This window comes from Balaenoptera borealis (genome assembly GCF_965194805.1).
Source record: "Balaenoptera borealis genome assembly, chromosome: 20".
Lineage (NCBI taxonomy): Eukaryota > Metazoa > Chordata > Mammalia > Artiodactyla > Balaenopteridae > Balaenoptera > Balaenoptera borealis.
In genome coordinates this window covers 22,875,028-22,894,808 of record NC_138879.1, presented here as the reverse complement: position 1 = coordinate 22,894,808, position 19,781 = coordinate 22,875,028, and the positions used below count along the sequence as shown (strand labels likewise).

At 54.5% G+C, this 19,781-nt stretch overlaps 1 protein-coding gene across 13 annotated transcripts in view; it reads left to right on the top strand.

Annotated features, from left to right (window-relative positions):
• Positions 1–19,781, top strand: part of ARHGAP27 (Rho GTPase activating protein 27) — a 32,729-nt gene that overhangs the window by 1,646 nt on the left and 11,302 nt on the right. For 4 of the 13 annotated variants that reach the window (XM_082371815.1, XM_082371822.1, XM_082371818.1 and 1 more), the window contains one exon: positions 785–1,521. In XM_082371815.1, coding sequence (XP_082227941.1) covers positions 865–1,521 — 657 coding nt within the window. In that variant the 5' untranslated portion in view covers positions 785–864. Of the gene's footprint in view, positions 1–458; positions 1,522–16,988; positions 17,102–19,781 lie in introns of those variants that run through there. The other 9 variants (XR_014238403.1, XM_082371811.1, XM_082371813.1 and 6 more) reach the window with 5 other exon arrangements.

The following is a 19,781-nucleotide window of genomic DNA, read 5'->3' as shown; positions in this document are numbered from 1 at the left end:
CTGTCACAAAGTGCATTCCCTAGGGACATTCTCATGGGGCAAGGTAGAGATCACAGGGCAGGGGGGCAGGCCGCAAGGCCGAGCCTCTCTCGGGAGGTGGAGATGGGAGCCAGAGAGCAGGGGGCGGTGCCGGTCGGTCTGGGCTGGCCGGGCTCCGGGTTCACGTCTGTGGCAAAGCCGCTGGGGAAGGAAAGAGCAACCGAGAGAACCGGTTCCCCCGGCCTTGGCAGTCGCGGCCCCTCACGCCAAGGCCCTTGGACTAAGCGGGGCAGGGACACTCCCAGAGTAGAGCAAAGCGGGGGCCGCTCCTGGAGCCCGCGCCCCAACCCTGTCCCCGCGAGCCTGGGGCGCACACGCCTGGGGAGCGGGGTGCCAAGGACGCGATTCCCTGAGGGCTGGAAGCGTCGGGGAGGGGTGGGACGGGGGTAATGGAATGGGCTATTCTTCCCACTTCACAGACGCGGAAACTGAGGCCCAGTCAACTTTTAGGCAAACGTGGTGTCGACTTTATCGCGGGCAATCACCCCCATCTCTTTGAGCCAAAGCTTCCCTGGCTGAAAGGCTGGACCAGTATTACCCACAATCTCCCCACCAAGGGATAGAATTTTACAATCAACGCAACAGAATGAAAGGGCTGTCTTAATTCCATCACTGAGTGTAAGAATGAGAACCTTAGAGATTATTTTATCCAACTCCCCCGTTTTAGAGACAGGAAAACTGAGGTCTGAACGTACACAAACGATTGTAGCTTCGGGACTCGAACCCAAGTTTTCCGTCTCCCTAGTGCGGTGCGCTTCCCGGCTCGGCGGCCCTGACCTCCGCGCCCCTCCTCCTCGTTGCCCACAGGGACACGCCGCGGCCGCGATGGCGGCGGACGTCGAGGGGGACGTGTACGTGCTGGTGGAGCATCCCTTCGAGTACACGGGCAAGGACGGGCGCCGCGTTGCCATCCAGCCCAACGAGCGCTACCGACTGCTGCGCCGCAGCACGGAGCACTGGTGGCACGTGCGCAGCGAGCCCGGCGGCCGCCCCTTCTACTTGCCGGCGCAGTACGTGCGCGAGCTGCCGGCCCTCGGCCACCCTGCCCCCGCCCCGCAGCCGCCCACGCGCCTTCCGGGACCCGCAGACTCCGAACCGGTCGCCTATGACTACCGCTTCGTGAGAGCGTCGGCGCCCGCCGGTCCCGACGGCGCGCCCGCCGAGGCCCGGGGGCGCGCGGGCTCCATGTGCGGCCTAGCTCGGCGCGGCGCAGCAACCCAGCGCCGAAGCCTGGCGCCCTGCCTGCCCTCCTGCCTGTACACGAGGCCCATGGCACCTGTGCGGCCCGCGCAGTCTTTGGACGACCTGGCCCGCACCGCCGCGCCCCCTGCCGGTCTCCTCGGGAGCGGGGGCAGCTTCAAGGCCTGCAGCGTGGCGGGCTCGTGGGTGTGCCCGCGGCCCCTGGCGCGCAGCAACTCCGAAAACGTCTACGAGGCCATCCAGGACGTGCGCGGCCAGCCGCTGGAGCAGCACCCGGAGCAGGTACGCCACGGGGAGCCGGGAGCGGGCAGACGGGCGGGAGTTAACGGCCGCCGCGGGCGGCGGCGCTAGGAGACCCGCTCAGTCTTGCGTCGGTCTCCACGGAGCAGCAGTGTCCGCCGGCTTTGGACCACTCACGCCGAGCCTAACTTTCCTCAACCACGAAACGAGAGGGGTACAGGCTCACTCACGATCTCTTACCTGCAATTCCCAAATGTCAAAGCTCCCTGGAGCCCAAAGGGTTTTTGTAACTCAGCTGATGGCAAAATTTGACTTGAACCGATGTGCGGCCGTGGACGGCCTTAATTTATCCCATTTAGTGTGAACATTCAAGTTTTGCTGCAGAAGTGCAAATAAACCCGATTACAGGCTGCTGCCCAAGCCTTGCTGGGAGAGTTATGTCACCTGTGGCAGGTGTGTGCGCCGGTTATCCTTCTAAAATCCGAACCATTCCGAAACGTATCCGGAATGAAATAGGGGACTGTGGACCTGCCGCCGGCGGCTCTGCCTGCCTCGCCTTTCTCACATGAGCTTGGGCGTCGGAGGAGATAATGGATGTGAAAGTCAGGGGTCTGCTTCCTTTTTTGACTGGTTCCAACATTTTAGTTCCTTTTTTTGTTTGTTTGTTTGTTTGTATTTCGATGGTTTTGTTTCAGAAAGAAGTCCAGTTATCGCGAGGATGTTCTTTTTGCCTCAGAATCCAGTTACGTAAATTTGGGAAATTTTAAATTTTTATTTAAGTATCATTTAAAATAAGAGCACCTTTTTAAAACTCTTACATCCTCAGAATCCTTCGGCGGCCTGGACTTCTTCAAGTTTAGGGACTTTTCAGGGAGAGGTGGGGGGGTGAGGGGCACAGGCCCCCTCTGACATGTGCCACATCTGACAGCTGTGTAATTATGGGCAATCCACTTCCTCTCTCAGGGTCTCAGTTAGCGTTTAGATCAAGGGGGTAGGGGATGGATGACCCCTGAAACTTGTGAGTCTCTGATTTCCTTCTTTGGACCCAATATGATTACAATAAATATTGATGCCTGCCACGTGCAGGGACTGAGTCTGGGAAGAAAGAGGCACCATCCCCATCTGTGAGTTCCTGGGTCTTCCCTCCGCCCGGTCGCCCGGTCTCGTTATGGTGCAGTGTTCAGGATTTGAGGCAGAGACTCGAATTTGACTCTGCTGGGTCACCTGCCATCTCTTTTGACAAGCCGCTTCATTCCCCCGGCCACGATGCCCTCTTGTGTACATGCAGAGCAATACCAAAGGATTCGAGGCGTTGAGAGCCTTAAACGAGGTGAAGCGTGGAAGTGCTTGGCACGTAGTAGGCGGTCAGCCAAGACTGGCTGAGGTCCCACTGGGTATCTTTTCCTCCGGGTGCACGCCACCTCTGCTAAGGTTTCAAGGGCCAAGCCGCCCCCTGGTGACCAGAGCGGAGAACAGCATGCGGTGGGTGGGGAAGGAGGTCGGGACCCAGACCCGGAGCGGGGAGAGTTGCGGGGGCGGAGCAGGAATGGGGCGAATCCTTCAGCCAGGCGCCTTTGCTAACCCACCAGACAGCTTCTCTGGAATACATGGCTGGATGCCAGCAGCCCTTCCCCGGCGCCCCTCCGTTTCCTGAGCAGGCTCTCGGCGGCGCGCTCTGGGGCCTCTCCACATTCTCTGTCCTTGTGATGGTGGGAATGTCTGTCTGGCCCTTGGAGGTGCACTCCTCGATCCTTGAGGTGGGGGACTGGCCTTGCTGTCTGAACCCCAGCACCTGGCATAGGGCCTGGCCCAGAGCCTTGCCGAATGTGTTGAAGAGGGACGGGGCTCTGCAGGTCTGCCCAAGGGGCTCCACCCATGAGCCCAGGACCAAGATGGGAGAAAGAGGGAGAGGAGACACCACCCCCCCCACCCCACTCCCCGCATCCTGGTACCTCCTGAGAAGAGAAATCACCCCAGGAGCCAGGGTCACTGCGCCTTCTTCCTCTAGCTGCGGCAGCTGCAGTGGTGTATTAGGAGTATGTGGACACGGGTGATGATGGGGGTAGGGCTTGTACAGGGAGGAACTGGGGTGTCTCCCAGACACCTGGGTTTTGGCAGAGAGGCTCTGCCCAGTCCCACTTCTGGCCCTAATTCACTGTGTGACCTCAACAAGTCACTTAGCATCTCTGGTCCTGTTTCCTCCCCTGTGTAATGGGTATAATACCACACTCCCTGTGACTGTGCTTTATTCAAGTGTCAGCTGTGGGCCTCCCTTGACACCCCATCCCTGACAAACTCCAGGGGTGGGCAGGTGGTTCCCTCCTGGGAAGGAAATCCCACCCTGCGCTCAGTTGTTCAAGGTAGCATTTAGAGAAGCAGTTTCCTGAAAGGTGAGCCTGCCTGTTTTCTCCTTGGAGGATGCAGGAGAAGCAGGTCCTGCCTTTCCCCTCCATTCACTACATGTGAATTGACTGAACACCTGCCAAGCACCAGGTGAGCCTTTGGATCTAAAGGTGACTGAGGCACAGCTGCAGCTCTGAGGGGTTCACTGTCTGGGACGGGAGATTGGGAGGAGGGGACAGATGCTTCAGTGCCTGGCACAGGCCACCTGTGATGGAGTTATACTCGGGGTGCATGGGCAGAGGTGGAGGTGCGGGAAGATGCGGCACCTTTGGGGCCTTACAGCTGGGGCTCAGGAATGGGGGTTTGGGGTCGGGGGTGGATGGTCTTGCCGAGCAGGGGCTCACGGGCTCTCGCCAGGAACTTGGACTTTATCCTGCAGCTGTTGGAAGGCTTTCAGCAGAGAAGGGAGGGGGATTGAGGAAAAACCCCTGTGTCTGGGCCTTGGAGAATGACGAGGACCTTCATGGTCTCCCAGGCACGCAGTGATAATGGGAGCTTTGGGAGGTAGACTCTGCGGGACCTGGTGGCTGATGGGTCGAGGGGGTGGGTGGGAAATCAGGAGGAACTCCAGTCTCCCAGTCTGCACACTGGGGCAGACAGTGGTGCTGTTCACAGCTGGGATAACCTGGGAGGAAGGGGTGGAGGAAAGACGTGGTGCCCACTTTGGCCCTGCCTGGTCCAGTAGGCAGTCGGATAGCTGGGGCTGCCGTCCAGGAGGAGACCTTCAGCCTGTGATGGCGGAGCCATGGGTGTGGAGAGAATGTGGACGTGGGGATAGGAGCACCTGAACAGCCTTGGGGCTACCGCATTTGGGTGACTGACAGAGGGAGGAGAGAGGAGCATAAGGGGAAAGACCAGTCAGGGAACAAGGAGTGCTGGCCCAGAAGCCGAGGGGAAGTGTCCAGAGAAAAAGGAAGTTAGATAAAGGCCATCGAACGTTTATCGGTAGTGGCCACCAGAAGGTCAGCGGCCACCTTATCAGAAGCTGGTCAAGGGGTCAAGGGGTTGCTGAAGGCAGAGAGCAAAGGATCAGAGAACTGAAGGTGAGGACACAGATAGCATGTAGACAACTCTCAGAAGCTTAGCAGGGAGGGAGACCCGTGTGGTCAGATGCGGGTGCAGATCTAGGGTGGAGACTCCCCCGAATCTCAGTGAAGGAGCAGGAAGAGGGGGAGGCTGAGGATGGTGAGGAGGTAGTTGAAGAGATGAGATCCCAGGAGAAAGGAGTGAGGGAGGGACCCAGAGCAGAGGGGAAGGGACCTGCTTCCTCTGAGAAGGAGCAAGGATGTGTGCATGGAGGTGACATGGGGTCATTGGGGGGGTAGGAACAGTGTCCACTTGATGGACCATTGGACAAGGGGAGATGGTGGTGAGGAGGACAGGACAATTGGCAGAGGCAGGGACTGTCCCTGCCAGAAGAGAAGAGCCTGCACCACGTGGGGCATTTCATAGCCTCGTCATTAACCATTCACTTGGCTAGGGAAGCACACAGTGATCATCTAGCATGTGCTGGCCACTGGGACACAAAGCATGGTAAGACAGGACAGTCCCTGTCCCAAAGGAGCTAACGGTCCTGTGGGCTCTCAAAGACTCATCCTCCCAGCAGCCCGGAAGGCAGGCATGGGTACCCCCCCACGTTTGTCTCGAGTACAAACAGAGGTTCAAAGAGCTTTAGTGACTGGCCAAAGGTCACATGGCCAGGAGGTGGCTGCTTCCAGATCAGTTGCAGGCCTCCAGACCCCAAACCCCACCCTGACTACCAGGCTCAGTCTCAGCCAGGTGGCTTTCAGGCTTGGCCACCCTGTTCTCAGCAAGGACAGTACAAGCCCAAGGCAAACAAGTGTTCACTTTTGGGTACTATTTGGCGGCACCGCGCGGCTTGCGGGATCTTAGTTCCCTGACCAGGGATTGAACCCTGGGCCCCCGGCAGTGGAAGCGCGGAGTCCTAACCACTGGACCGCCAGGGAATCCCCAAGTGTTCACTTTTCTGTGTGCTCCGTATGTGCCCAGCCGTGGGCATGGGGGCACGGAGGAGGCAGGGATTCCAAACACTCCCCTTGAGAATGAGATGTCCCAGGAGGGGGCAGAAGCACACCCTTCTGAGGCGGGCGAGAGGGAGGCGGGAGGTGAGCTGGAGGACGGTACCCCCGCCAGCCACGCACACCCGCCGGGAGGCACCCGGGGAGCCCAGGGAAGCCTGGTGAGGAAGGGGCCTCTGAGACTCCTCCCCGGTGGCTGCTGCGGGGTCACCCCTGGGCGTCGGGCCGTCCTGACTCTGGGATTTCAGGGTGTGGTCACCATCGCTGCCCCAAGATGACTCAGAGGTGGGAAGGCCCAGGCCGGTCACCTGGACTGGAGCCCGCCCCAGCTGCCGGGGCATTGGCCCCAGGGAGGAAGGCGTTACAGCCCCCGGCCTCTGCAGCTGCTTATGCAAACAGCCCAGGAGGCACCGCACCTGAGCGTGTTCTGGACTGGAAGGAGCCCCAGGGCCCTCGTTCCTCCCTCCTCCTCTGCCAGGAACTGTGAGTGACCTTTCGCCTCCCAAGGAGTTGGGACCCTGGGGGGAGGAGGGGCGTGCCACAGCGGTTTTCCCACGCTCTCCCCGACTCCCCTCCTGGCCTTTCCCTGTACCCTAGAACCCACCCGGTGACCCCTGCTGCCAGGTGCCCCGCTCTCCTCTCCGGATCCCAGCCCTGGCACGCACTCCCTGGGACAGACTCCAAGGGCAGACCCAGGCAGCTGTGATGGAGATAAGGGAACTGGCCTTGGGCTGACCCACCTGGATCCCCCTTTGGGACCAGCCAGGGGGCCTTCTAAAACGGGGGGCTGGTAAGAACAGGGGAGCAGAGGCCAAGCGAAGGACCTAATGAGTCCCCTTGTCCATACGCCCTCCTTCCAACAACTCAGCCCACCCCCACCCAGCAAGGGCAGCTGCCCTGGGGTGGCCCAGCTGCTTTCTTTACACCTGGCCTGAGCTTACCTTCCCCGTGGCTCACCTGCAGCCCCAGGCTGACCTGGGAGCCCCACTGCCCAGCCTATGACCTGGTTTGTGAAAGAGCAGGTTCTTGGGGAGCTCCCTCCCATCCTCACCCCACATTCCTGCCCACTGAGAGCCCCCCCCTGCCCACTGCTCCCAAGGCGGAAAGGAGCAACCTCCCACCCTGCAGACTGTTGTCACTGGGTGATTCCCCCGCTCTCACAGCCTGGGCCTCATTTCACTCGGTTCCCTTCAGCCCCCAGGCCTCCTGAGACAACCCCGCGGCAAGCCCACCTGCCTCCCCACTTCCTTCCTGGGCCCCGGCAGCTGGCCTCACTCTGTATCTATTTTCTCTGCCCTTCCTGGAGCTGTCGGTCCAACAGTGGGAGGGGTCGGGCAGTCGGTACTGAATGCCAGCTCCGATGGCCAGTCAATGCCAGGTCCTGGGCATGGGAAAGCCCATGACCATGACCGGAGGTAGCTGATGATCAGAACATGGTCAAGGTTCCACGGCAGAGTGTTGGGGAGATTTGGAGCTGGATCTAAGTGGAGCAGCGAGGGGATAGTTGATGTTGGTTGGTGGTGAGGGAAATGGGGCTCCCGGCGCTGGGTCCCGGGAAGGGGTGCTTGCTAAAATTCGGAGATTGTTTCCAAATTGAGGAAGGATTGTGGTGTTGAGGGGATTTCCAGAGCTACTGCCTAGGCAAGGTGAGGCCTGCAGGACCCTTTGTCCAGCCCAGGCTCTGGGCTCCATGGTGCCGCCCTGCATCCTCTCCTTGCCCTGCCTGGAGGTCCACCGTGAGCATGAAGGTGAGTGGGCCAGGACTCCATGTCTAGGCTCCGTGTCTGTCCTGGAGGCTGGGCCCACTTGGGCCCGAGAGAGGAAGCCCAGAAGGGCCCTGCCTCCAGACCCTGCCCTCCCTCTTCGCTCCTCATTTTACACTGGAGTACTCCTCGCCTTGTCTGAACTTGTAAATTACTGTTTCCCTATAAAAATAGTTTAACCCCATTGCAAATATTTGGATAAAGGGGAGGGAGGGGGAACTTCAATCTAATGATTTAGGATTTGGGTTTCTCTCCATCCATTCTGCTTTCCTAGGCTTACATGTTGGGGAGTTTTGCAGGCATCCCAGTGTGCTGACAATTATGCTGTACTTTTTCACTTCCATGTTCCTTGATTCAGTAAATGGCAGGTGATGTTACCAGGCACTGAGACACAATGAAAAATCAGAGGTGGTCCCTGCCCTCAGGTAGCTTACTGTCCAGGGGGAGAGATTGACAAGTAAATGACAGTTACAGTATTTTGTGGCGAATGCCACTGCACGGTGCTGTGGGGGGCACGTCCGAGAAGCCCCCCTCCCGGGATCTCTCAGGCGAGAGGGAAATCTACAATCCTCCTGTCCAGGGAGGGGATGTCAGAGGTGAATCCTAACGGTTTCTACAATTCAGCCTCCTGCAAAACCTTCTGGACCTGGTGCTTTTGCAGTGACAGATTTTTTTTTTTCTTCTTCTCATCAATGGTAATTAGTCTTTTCAAGTTTTCCACTGGTTCTCTAGTTAATTTTGTCCTTTTCACATTTTACCAGGAAAGTATTCCTTTTTAAGGTTTCAAAGTTTTTCATAGACCTACAAAAACTGTATATATTTTCTGTTTAAGGGATGTAAGGGTCCATATGTATCAAATCAAGTTTATTGATTATATTATTCAAATGCATTTCCTTTGTATGCTTCTTTTTTTGTCTTTTGTTCTGATTCTGATAGAGGTTTATTAAATCTCCCACTCAAATTCTCTCTGTAAATTTATTCTTGTACTTTTTTTTTTTTTAATTTATTTGTTTTTGGCTGCGTTGGGTCTTCGTTGCTGCGCGCGGGCTTTGCTCTAGTTGCGGTGAGCGGGGGCTACTCTTCGTTGCGGTGCGCAGGTTTCTCATTGCGATGGCTTCTCTTGTTGCAGAGCATGGGCTCTAGGCTCGCGAGCTCAGTAGTTGTGGCTCGCGGGCTCTAGAATGCAGGCTCAGTAGTTGTGGCGCACGGGCTTAGCTGCTCCGCAGCATGTGGGATCTTCCCGGACCAGGGCTCGAACCCGTGTCCCCTGCATTGGCAGGCGGATTCCTAACCACTGTGCCACCAGGGAAGCCCTCTTCTTGTACTCTTAATAGTTTTTGCTTTTTCTGTTTAACTATAAAGCTATTGGAAGCATACAGATTTTGACTGTCCTGTCATCACAAATCGTGCCTTTGTATCATTATGCCATGTCCCTTTTTATCCTGCTTAGTGCTTAAACCTGAAATTCCACCTTTCTGTTATTAGTATGGCCATGCTTCCTTTTTATTTCATTTTATTTTATTTTTTGCACTTGCTGGTCTCTGAGTATCCTTTTATTTTCAACCATTATCATTTTTTTTTAAAGTGTATTTCTTGTATATATCATATCACTGTTTTTTTTAAACCCAAGCTGTCTCTTAATAGGATAATTCAATCTGTTCACATTTCATTTAACAATTGATACACTGTCCTTGATTTTTTTTTTTGAAACTGAATTATTAGAACTGATGGACCAAGATTTTTTTTTTTTTTTAAATGGAGGAGGGAGAAATTCAAATAGGAATTATTTATTTATTTTTGGCTGTGTTGGGTCTTCGTTTCTGTGCTAGGGCTTTCTCTAGTTGTGGCAAGCGGGGGTCACTCTTCATCACGGTGCGCGGGCCTCTCACTATCGTGGCCTCTTGTTGCGGGGCACAGGCTCCAGACGCGCAGGCTCAGTAGTTGTGGCGCACGGGCCCAGTTGCTCCGCGGCATGTGGGATCTTCTCAGACCAGGGCTCGAACCCGTGTCCCCTGCATTGGCAGGCAGATTCTCAACCACTGCGCCACCAGGGAAGCCCTACACTGTCCTTGATTTTATTACTAATGGTTTATTTTATTTTATTTTATTTTATTATTTATTTATTTATTTGGCTGCGCCAGGTCTTAGTTGCGGCACACGAGGATCTTTGTTGCCACGCGGTGTCTTTAGTTGTTGCAGCATGCGATCTCTTTTAGTTGCGGCATGCAGGATCTAGTTCCCTGACCAGGGATCAAACCCGGACCCCCTGCATTGGGAGTGCGGAGTCTTAACCACTGGACCATCAGGGAAGTCCCACTAATGGTTTATTTTAGATTTATTGGTTTACCTTGTGGTTTTCTTTTCCCCTTCAGTCAGGTTGCTCTTGATTCCCTTTTTCTCTCCCTGTTAATCTGTTGTCCTGCTGCACTTTGCTCGTCATTAGTGGCTTCTGCTTTTCCCTGGGGTTCCGAATCCAGTGTGTTGTAGAGGATGTGTGTGATAAGGATTCTTTTTCTCAGCAACCCATCTGGAGCTCTCAGAGCCCTGTCAGTCTGTAGACTTGGGTCTTTTTTCAGCTTAGGAAAATCTTTTTGTTACATGATTATTGTTTCTTTTACTTTTTCCTTCCTTTGCATGTTAGCTCTCCTGGCTGGATCCCCCTGGTTTCTTATCTTTTCCCTCTTTACTTCCATCTCTATGTGCTTTTGCTCTGAGGTTTGAGATGTTTTTCTGCTTGATCTCCCAGGCCACACATTTGAATCTCAAGAGTGACTATCTTCTCCTTCAATTAGTAGTACAACAATATATTTTAAGTTCTAAAATAGTCCTTTTTCCCCTTCTTTTGTGCCTTACTTGAATCTCCTTAAGAGTTTTTATTTTTTGTTCACGTTGTAATTATATTTTCCAGCTCTCTATCTTTCAAATAGCCTCAAAGTGTTTTCGTTTTTGTTTTTTTAAACCAGGTAGTATACTTACATGGTTTAAAAATAATCAAAGCAATATTAAAAAGTATATAGCAATAATTCTCACACACACCGTTGCTTCCATGCCCTGTTCTTCATCAACTCAAAAGTCAGCACTTTTATTAATTCTTTTTCTATTCTTCCAGAGTTTCTTTATACAAACACAAACTGGTATCAATATATATTTGATTGTTTTCTGTCTCTCTTACACAAAGATAGTATGCAGGACACAGAGTCCTACATCTTGTTATTTTTTGCCTTTTTGATTTAACAGTGTATCTTGGAGATTGTACACAGAAAGTATCCTTCCTTATAGCTACATGGTTTCCCATTGTAGGTATGTATCATAATTCATTTTACCAGTCCACTGTTGATGGACACTTGGATTGTGTCCTATCTTTTGCTATTACAAACAACACTCTAATAAATAATGTTTTACACCTTTACAGGTAAATCGAGGATAAATCCCAGAAGTACAGTTGCTGGGTTGAAGGGTAAACAGTAGGTATTTGTTAGATGTTGCCGAATTGCTGTGGGTGGGGCTTATACCAATTTGCTCTCCCACCAATGCAAATGAGCACGACTATTTCTCCACAGCCTTGCCAACTGAGTGTCATCAAAATTTTGTTTTCTGCCAATCTGACAGTAAAATGTATTATCTTAAGGTAGCTTAAATTTGCATTTCTCTTTCCAGTGAGAATAAGCATCTTTTTACATATTTGAGGACTATTTGTTTCTCTTTCTCTGTGAATGGCCTGTTCCTATCCTTTGCCCATTTATCTATTGAATTATTGGTCTTTTTCTTGTTGATTTCCAGGAGGTCTTTCTGTAGGGAAAATTGCCCTTTGTCTATTACATGAGTTGTAATCCATCCCTTGTCAAAGTTTGTCTTTTAACTTTGCTAATGGTAATTTTTGGCCACACAAATTTTCTTAAAATACATTTATGTAGTCAAATGTATAACTCACTTATTTTATGGCGTTTAGATTTAGAGTCTTTGTTACTAAGGCTTTCTTTTTTTTTTTTTCCTTTGGCTGCACTACGCAGCATATGTGATCTTAGTTCCCCAACAGGGATCGAACCTGCTCCCCCTGCATTGGAAGTGCGGAGTCTTAACCACTGGACCTCCAGGGAAATCCCACAAAGGCTTTTTTTTCAAGAGAATTTTGCTTATATTTTCCTCTCTGAGTATTGTTGTTATGGCTTCACTTTTAACATCTGAATCTTTGATCCTTTGGGGGTATGTCTGAGTGGACAGAGTGAGATGTCGACTCACCTTTAATTACCTTTTTTTTCCAGATGGTCATCCAGTTGTCCCATCCCCCTTTACTGACAAGTTCTTCCTGCCATGATTTGTGATGGCGTCTTTAGCGTGTCCTGCGTCCCAGTCGTACTGGGGTCTGATAGCAGTGGCCAGTTTGGTGGCTCTGTTTGTTCCATCTCTCTCCAGCCCCTGGGCTGTCAGAGGAGTGGAGTTTATTATGAGTCTTTGCTCATCAGGGCTGGGGATGAGCTTGGTGGGGGAGTCCCTAGAGCAGCGGTGGTCTCTGCCAGTGTGAATTCTCCCTGCCTCCTCGGCAGGCCCAGCCTTAAGGACAGAGGGTGTTTAGCCCACCTGATTGGCTCCCCGTCAGCTCCTGTGGGCAAGGGGTCTGGACAAGTCTCCCCCGGCCTCACCCTAGGTGAAGTCCCGTGGCAGGGGCAGTCTACACCAGGGTCTCCCGGGTCCCAGCCTCTGTCTCAGGACCTCTCACCTGTGCCAGCCAGGTCCTGTCCACTCACCTGCACCAGCTCCCACTTGGTTTGGGCAGTAGAGGGTAGCAACTGGGAGAAGAAGAGAAGCAGGGCATGCTTAAGTTGCTATATTTCAGAATCCCTGGCCCCAGAACTATATCTTAAAGCGAGAGAAATTCCTTTGTCTATGACAGATTGGGAGTAGAGGAGAGCTGGAAGGGCCGGTCTGTTTCCAGATAAGAAATAATGAATACCTTGTGGAGTAGTAACACTGAGGATGAAGAATAGAAAAAAAAAAAAGTTTGAGGGTTTTTTTTTCTTTCTATTATGAAATTTTTCAAACCTACAAAAAAGAAAAAATAATACTGAAGTGAATATAATTATACGTATTAGCTAGATTCAACAGTTACTGTTTTCCATGTTTGTTCTATCTTTTTTGCCAAGAATAAAATTATAAAAGTTACAAATTCCAGAGTTCATTATATTTCACCCTTGAAAACTTCAGCATGCTCCTCTTAAAAATGATCTTTTTCTCTATCACCATGATGCCATTATTATATCTAACAAAACTAACATTAATGCCTTAATATCCTCTAAGATCCAAGCCATAGTCAAATTTCCCCCGTTATCCTAAGACAAGTCTCTCACAGCCGGTTCAAACCAGGATCCAATCCTATGCATTCATTGCATTTGGTTGTCTCTTAAATCTCCCTTGACAACCCCCTTCCTTTCCTTCTGCCCTGACACGGACTTGTTAAAGAGACCAGACCAGTTGTCCTGTAGAATGTCTGTTTTAGAGCTGAATGTTGGCTTCCTTGTGGGGATGTTCCCGTGCTCCTCTAAGCCTGGTGTTACCTGGGGACGGGTAAGTCTGAAAGGTTTCCGCAGGCTGGATCGCCAGGGCTCCGAGACAGGTGATACAAGGGAAGCAGGAATCAAGGATGATTCTAGGTTTCTGCCTGAGCAACAGAGGTGATGCTGAGATGGGGAGGAGGATGAAGATGAACTCGGTTTGTGCATCTTTTCAGTGTACCAAGGACATCCTGGGGCGGGGGGAGGGGGGCAGTTGGATTTCTCAACCTGGAGATACAGTTGCAAGTTGTTAACCTAATAAAATTGGTTGAGCTTTCCCAGGACAGTAGAGTGAGAAACAGAGATGAGACACCAAGCACCCAGGAGATGGACAGAGGAAGGAGACAGACCAAGAGGCCACGGCCTGAGGCAGTCCAGGAGGGGGAGGATTATAAGGACTAAGGACCAGAGAGAAGTCAGGCCAGACCAGGACCAAATTAGTCATTGAGGAGGTTGTGGGAGACCCGAGCAGGGGGCTGGGTATCTGGGCGAGATGATGGGTGAATGCACTCCTTCAAGAAGTTGGCTCTGAAAAGGAGGAGGGGAGGGCTGGGTCCAGGCACACACTTTTTTTCTTTCCAAGATGGAGAGACCTTGAATTTGTTGAAATGCCAAAGGGATAAAGGCTGGAGAAGGGGCTGGAGATTAGAGGTGAGGCAGCTTCTGAGCAAATGAGAGTTAGTCGGGTTCCCGGGCCCGTTGGGGAGGTCGGCTTGGACAGGAGGACCCTGCACCCCCATCAGGGGAGAGAGAAGGAAAGGTGAGCACAGGGACAGATTCGCTTGAAGGGGTGGCAGAAGATGACCACCCGGTCACATTTTCCCACCTCCTGAGGTTGGCTCATAATCACAGCGTTTGCTGGCCAGCGGGGTCCTCAACAGACCATTTCTGATTCCTCCTGGCCCAGCAGCAGGAGACCTCTTGGGTGTCTGCCAGCCTTCCTCAGAGCACAGGGGGTGGTAAGTGGCGAAGGGGCTCCACCCCAGGCCTCACCCCACCAAGTAACCTGGAGATACAGTTGCAAGTTGTTAACCTAATAAAGCTGGTTGAGCTTTCCTAGCACAGTAGAGTGAGAAGCAGAGGTGAGACACCAAGCACCCAGGAGATGGGCACCAAGAGGCTGGGAGCAGAGTCCAGAGCCAAGGGCACCCAACTGAAACCCAAAACCAGAAAAGCAGAAGTGCAACCCTGCTTTCTTCCCCATGTCCCCATGTGGGTGTGGGAACTCATGTACCTGCTTGGCTCTTTTGTACCAACCAACCCTGTGAGGGGGGCAGAGAATGACAGCCCACTCTATGGATAAAGAAACTGAGGTCCAGAGATTCCAGGGGTTGCCCAGAGAGACACTGAGACAGAGTCTACACAAGAAGCCAGGTCTCTGGACTCTGGCTCCATTCTTTTTTCCCTTTAATTGAGTGGAGCTTCTGCCCCAAACCCAGGAGAAGAACCTCACCTCAGGTCATTGTGTTTGGAGTCTCACACTAAGTGCCTCTCGGGGGCGGGGCCAGGCATGGCTCTGCACTGTACGTTGGTGCACCCGTCGCTCAGGGTTAGGGGTGGATGCGGAGTGAGGCCTGGACTCTGTGCTGGAGAAGGTGTGCTCAGAGGAGGGACAGACGCCAGAACAGGGCGGTTCTGTACACGGCTAAGCCCCTGGGGACAAAGATCATGACTCATTCCCGCTCCCCCTCCACCCCAGCCCGGGTCGCACAGAGCAGGCTCAGAGGCAGCCGAGGAGTTCCTGTCCCCCCTCCCCCGGCCCCCCTTAGCCAGTCCCTAGGCTCAGTCACTGGTCTGTGGGCATTTCTTTTGCCTCTGGTCCCAGAGAGCTGATAGGATTTTCTGGTTGCACCTGCTCCTGGCCCGATACTTCTGTGAGAGTTTTGGAGAGATGGGTGATATGCAGCTGGCTTGTTGTGTCCCCTCCCCCCGCGTGTGCCTCTCGAGGCTTGAGGGTGTGGTGAGCGAGGAGGACCCTGCTGGGGAACCGCTGTGGTCACCACCTCCTCTCACCGGGGGAGGGGAAGCCCAGGCAGGAGGCCTGAGGAGCCAACCTCGGTGACCAGGACAGGCCAGAGCTGTGTGGGTGGGTTTTGCTTGGTCCCAGGCGTGGGGGCCAGGCCTCTTAGAGGGGAGGAGCAGTGGGCGGGGTGCTGGCTGCCTTTTCTGTGGTCCTAGCCATCCCCCCACTGTCACTCCTGGTCCCTGCCACAGGGAGACCCTACTCCCCAGTTCCTCCCGCAGGGCAGTGCTGAGGGCCTAGGTTCCCGCACCTGTCCTCCTGTCTTCCCTCCCCACCCCAGCTCCTCCCTGGTGGCTCAGCTGCTCTGGAATTTACAGAGGTTCTTCCCTTCTCTGGGGCTTGGCTCCATCTCTCTTGGTGGCTGTGTGTGTGTGTGTGTGTGTGTGTGTGCCCTGGCCCTCAGGGTGGGGACAATGTGCTGTGCCATATGTGTGACAAGTGAGGACTCCAGGCCTCTCTGGGGCATTAGTCTTGCCCCTGGGCTGCTGGCTTCTGAGTTGGGGCACAGGGGATGGTAGTGAAGTGATACTAGAGCCCTGAAGGCAGAGTAGGGCATAGCCCTCAGACTTGCTCTGAATGGGGTCTCCCCAAGTGTTCCACACCCCAAATCTACACCATGCCTGGCTCGACTTGGGTGTCCCCGTCCTGAGCCCACAGTGGGTGCAGGGGAGGAGAGCCTGGGGGATGTGGGCCGGGAAGGAAGGAGAGCCAGGGCTGGGGGATGAGGGAATGATGAAATGGGAGATGAGGGCCCTGGGATGCAAGGGGGAGGGGGAGGGTCAGAGCGTCCTGTTCAGCCACTGCGGGCGAGCCTGCGGGCTGCCGGGTGGTGGGCACTTAGGGCTGAGGAGGAAGCACCTCTGAGGGGGTTAACAAAGACAAGATGGACCCCAGAGGCTCGGAGGAGAGGCCGCAGCTTCTCATCCAGGACGTGCTGTGTCCTCTGTGAGCACCCACCTGGTGAGGGGGTGAAGAGAGGGGAGGCCAGAAGAAAGCTCTTAGGGTAGAGTGGGTTGGGGGGCTAGTCCCCATCCCCTTCTCTGGGTCCATGGAGGGCGGGGGAGGGGCCCAGGCGTACCTGCTCGTGTGTGTGGGCACGCAGGTGAGGGTGCACGCATGCGTCTTGGTGACCAAGGCTGGAGGAGGTGGACCCAGGCGGTCAGGCGGGTAGATTGTGGTGTGGCCAGAGTCCCTCCTGTCCTCCGCGTGGCTGGAGGGATCCAGACACCAGCTCCCTCTGATACCACATCTGCCCAGACCCCTTCCTCTTTGAGACATCCCCCCACATGCAAGCTTCCTCTTTTCCATCACATCCTCCCTGGGCCTTGGAGGAGTTGACGGCCACTCATTGTCCTGTCTACACCAGCCCAGGCCCCAGCGCCCAGCTGCCCCCTCTGCCGGCCCCCGTCTGTGCAGCCCACCCCTCCCCCACCCACGGGCCCAGTGCCGTCCTCTGTGCGGCCTGCTCCGCGTCTGTGTCTAGGCCTGGGATTCAGAACTCACTGGTAATCAGAGCACTGAGTGGGGTGGTCAGTGGTTTCCCTGGACATAAAACACCCCTGCCCCGAGGCACCCCTACCCGACTCCACCCCACCCTGTCTCAGGCGGCCTCCTTCTCAGGCAGCATTTCCGCAGCCCTGACAGGAAATGGGCTGGAGGCTCAGCCTCCCGCCATCTCAAGGCAACTTCTTGTTTCCCTGTTGCCCTGTACCAGCCCTGGGCTTGTGCCCCTTAGCTCCACCCCCAAAGCCTTCCCAGGGCTCCATCCCAGCAGCTCAGGGGCACAGGATGGTGGACATCATTGCCAAACTGACCAGGAGGCAGAGTCGGGGCCTGCGGGGACAGGTAGGGGACCCTGGCATCGGGGGGAGAGCTCAGCCTCTGATGGGGATGGCAGAGGGGGCTATGGGGTCAGGGGCTGCCACTGGGCCTCCATCCTCTGGCCCCGCTGGGAGCTGAGGGAGCCTCACGGAGGTTGGGACTCCTCCCTTCTTTCCTCTTTCCTTCTCTGAGGCCCCGCCTGTCTGAGAGGGGCGGCATAGGGATGCTGAGAGGTGGTGACCTGCTTCAGGGCTGGGGGCGGGGAGGGGAGAGGCAGGCCTGTCACCTGCCTGTGGGCAAGGGGAGGGGACTGGTTTTGAGAGGGGCACGGGGGCAGCTGGGTGTGGTGACAGCCGGGCCCCTGTTGGCTCTGTTCTCCGGACTGAGGTGGGAGACCACTTTCTCTTTCCCACTCAGTGTCCCCTGTGTCTCTAACATGACTGGGATCTGGGGCCCAAGAGCCCCTGGTGCCCTAGTCAGACCCCTGTGTCTGCATCTAGTCTGGGCCTCCAGGAGTTGGGGGATGGGCGGCAGCCCTGCTCTAAGCGGGGAGAGCTCCTCCTTGAAGGCCTGAGGGCCTGGAGGGCCTGGCTTCACCACCTGGCTTCCAGGAGCCAGTCTGAGCCTGTCTGAGGCTCTGCCAGGAGAGGAAAGTACCTCTATCTCAGCACTGCGGGGGCTCTACAGAGAGTTCTAGAGTCTGAAAGGGCCTCGGGGCTACTTCAGTCCAGCTCTTTCCACAGCGCTGCAGCACCCCGAGCAGTGGTTCAACTCTGCTTGCCCACCTCAAACGAAGGCCCCTCACAACCTTCCAAAGCTGCCTGTGTCTCTGGGGCAGCTCCAATCCTTAGACTGTGCTTCCCTCCAAGGGGCATTGCCCTGCCCCCATTTGGCCTCTGATTTGCAGTCTGGAGCTCCCCAGTGTAATTCTGTGTCTTCTCTTCCTGGTGACAGTCACGTGGGGGGCCTCAACTTCTACCTCCCAAATCTCCTCTATACCGGCTGGGGGTGTTCCTTGTACAAGATCCCGACCAGCCCGGGACTCCCTGTGGACTCAGAGGCAAGGCCAGCAGCCTGGCCACGTGGAAATCCCCACTCCCAAGAGCCTGTCTCCTTCCTTGGCACCCTTCCAGCCCCTGTCCCCGGGATGAGCAAGGCCACTACCTCAGTGGGTCCAGCTGGGGTGGGTAGGAGGTGTGTCCGGTCATCCACTTTCCTCCACCCGCTGCCTGCATCCTGTTCTCCCAAGGATTTCCCTGGTTCTTGTGCCTGAACTCTCATTTTCAGGAAATTCTTGCTCAAAGCTAACCCCAGTCTCTCCTGTAATATCGGGTGTGTTTGGTTTTTGTTTGTTACTGAAGTTTGGCATGGAATTGACTTGCGTACTCATGCAGTAAGTGTTTTCGTTTGTTTGCTTGTTTGTTTTGTTTGTTATAAAGCGTTTTTTAAAAATATATTTATTTATTTACTTGGCTGCGCCGGGTCTTATTTGCGGCACGTGGGATCTTTGCTGCGGCATGTGGGACCTTTTAGTTGCGGCATTCAGAATCCTTAGTTGCGTCATGTGGGCTCTTAGTTGTGGCATGCGGGATCTAGTTCCCTGACCAGGGATCGAACCCGGGCCCCCTGCATTGGGAGCACGGAGTCTTAACCACTGGACCACCAGGGAAGTCTCAGTAAGAGTTTTTGATGGATCGGCTGTGTGGCTCAGGGCATTGGACCATCTGCTGGGGGTCGACTATGGTCAGTTACATCATCCTGGGTCTTGATCTCAAGAAACTCTTGCCTTTTGGGGGCAGAGAAGTTAGGCAGATGGGTGGACAATGAACAGACCACCAAGGCAGAATGCCATCGGGCCCCAACAGAGCGACAAGCAGAGTGCCAGTGGAGGAGCAGGATTTGGACCAGCAGGGAATGCGGAGGGAGGGTGGTGGGTTTCCAGGCTGCAGGAACATCTGGAGCAAAGGCATGGGGGTAAGAAGATGCCTTTTGTGTTTGGGGGAGGGTCAGCAGACCAGTGTGGTTGGAATACAGGATGCCACCGGAGGGCTGTTGTGGACAGAGAGAAAGAAGTGGTATGGAAGGTCCCATTTCAGCCACACAGGAGCTTGTGGTGCGAGGGAGAGGGGTGGACTGGTGTACGCAGCTCTTCCTGCCCCCTCCATGCCTGGGGCCTACCACACTGTCTAAAATGGCAACACCCCCTTCTATTTTTGTTTTCTTGTTAACAGCAGTCATCACTGAGGTGTGGTGCATTTCCCTATCACCCTGCTTAGTGCCCTCCTCACCCCACCACCATTTACACACATATGCACTAGAGTGTCAGCTCCGCCAGGGCAGATTTGTGTCCATTTGTCCACGGCTGCATTCCCAGTGCCTAGAACAGTGCCTGGCACAGAGCAGGCAAATCTTTGCTGGCCAAGTGAATGTTTTTGTAGGCGCCTGCCCAAGGCCCAGTGAGAGGCTGCCTTGAGCGGGAGGTGCTTCCCCTCTCGAGTAGTTTATAGCAGCAGTCCCCAAACTTTTGGGCACCAGGGACCGGTTTCATGGAAGACCGGGGTGGGGGGGAGGTGGGGGATGGTTCAGGCTGTAATGCCAGCTATGGGGAGTGGTGGGGAGCAGCAGATGAAGCTTCGCTTGCTCGCCCGCCGCTCACCTCGGGCTGTGCGGCCCAGTTCCTAACAGGCTGGGGACCACTACCGGT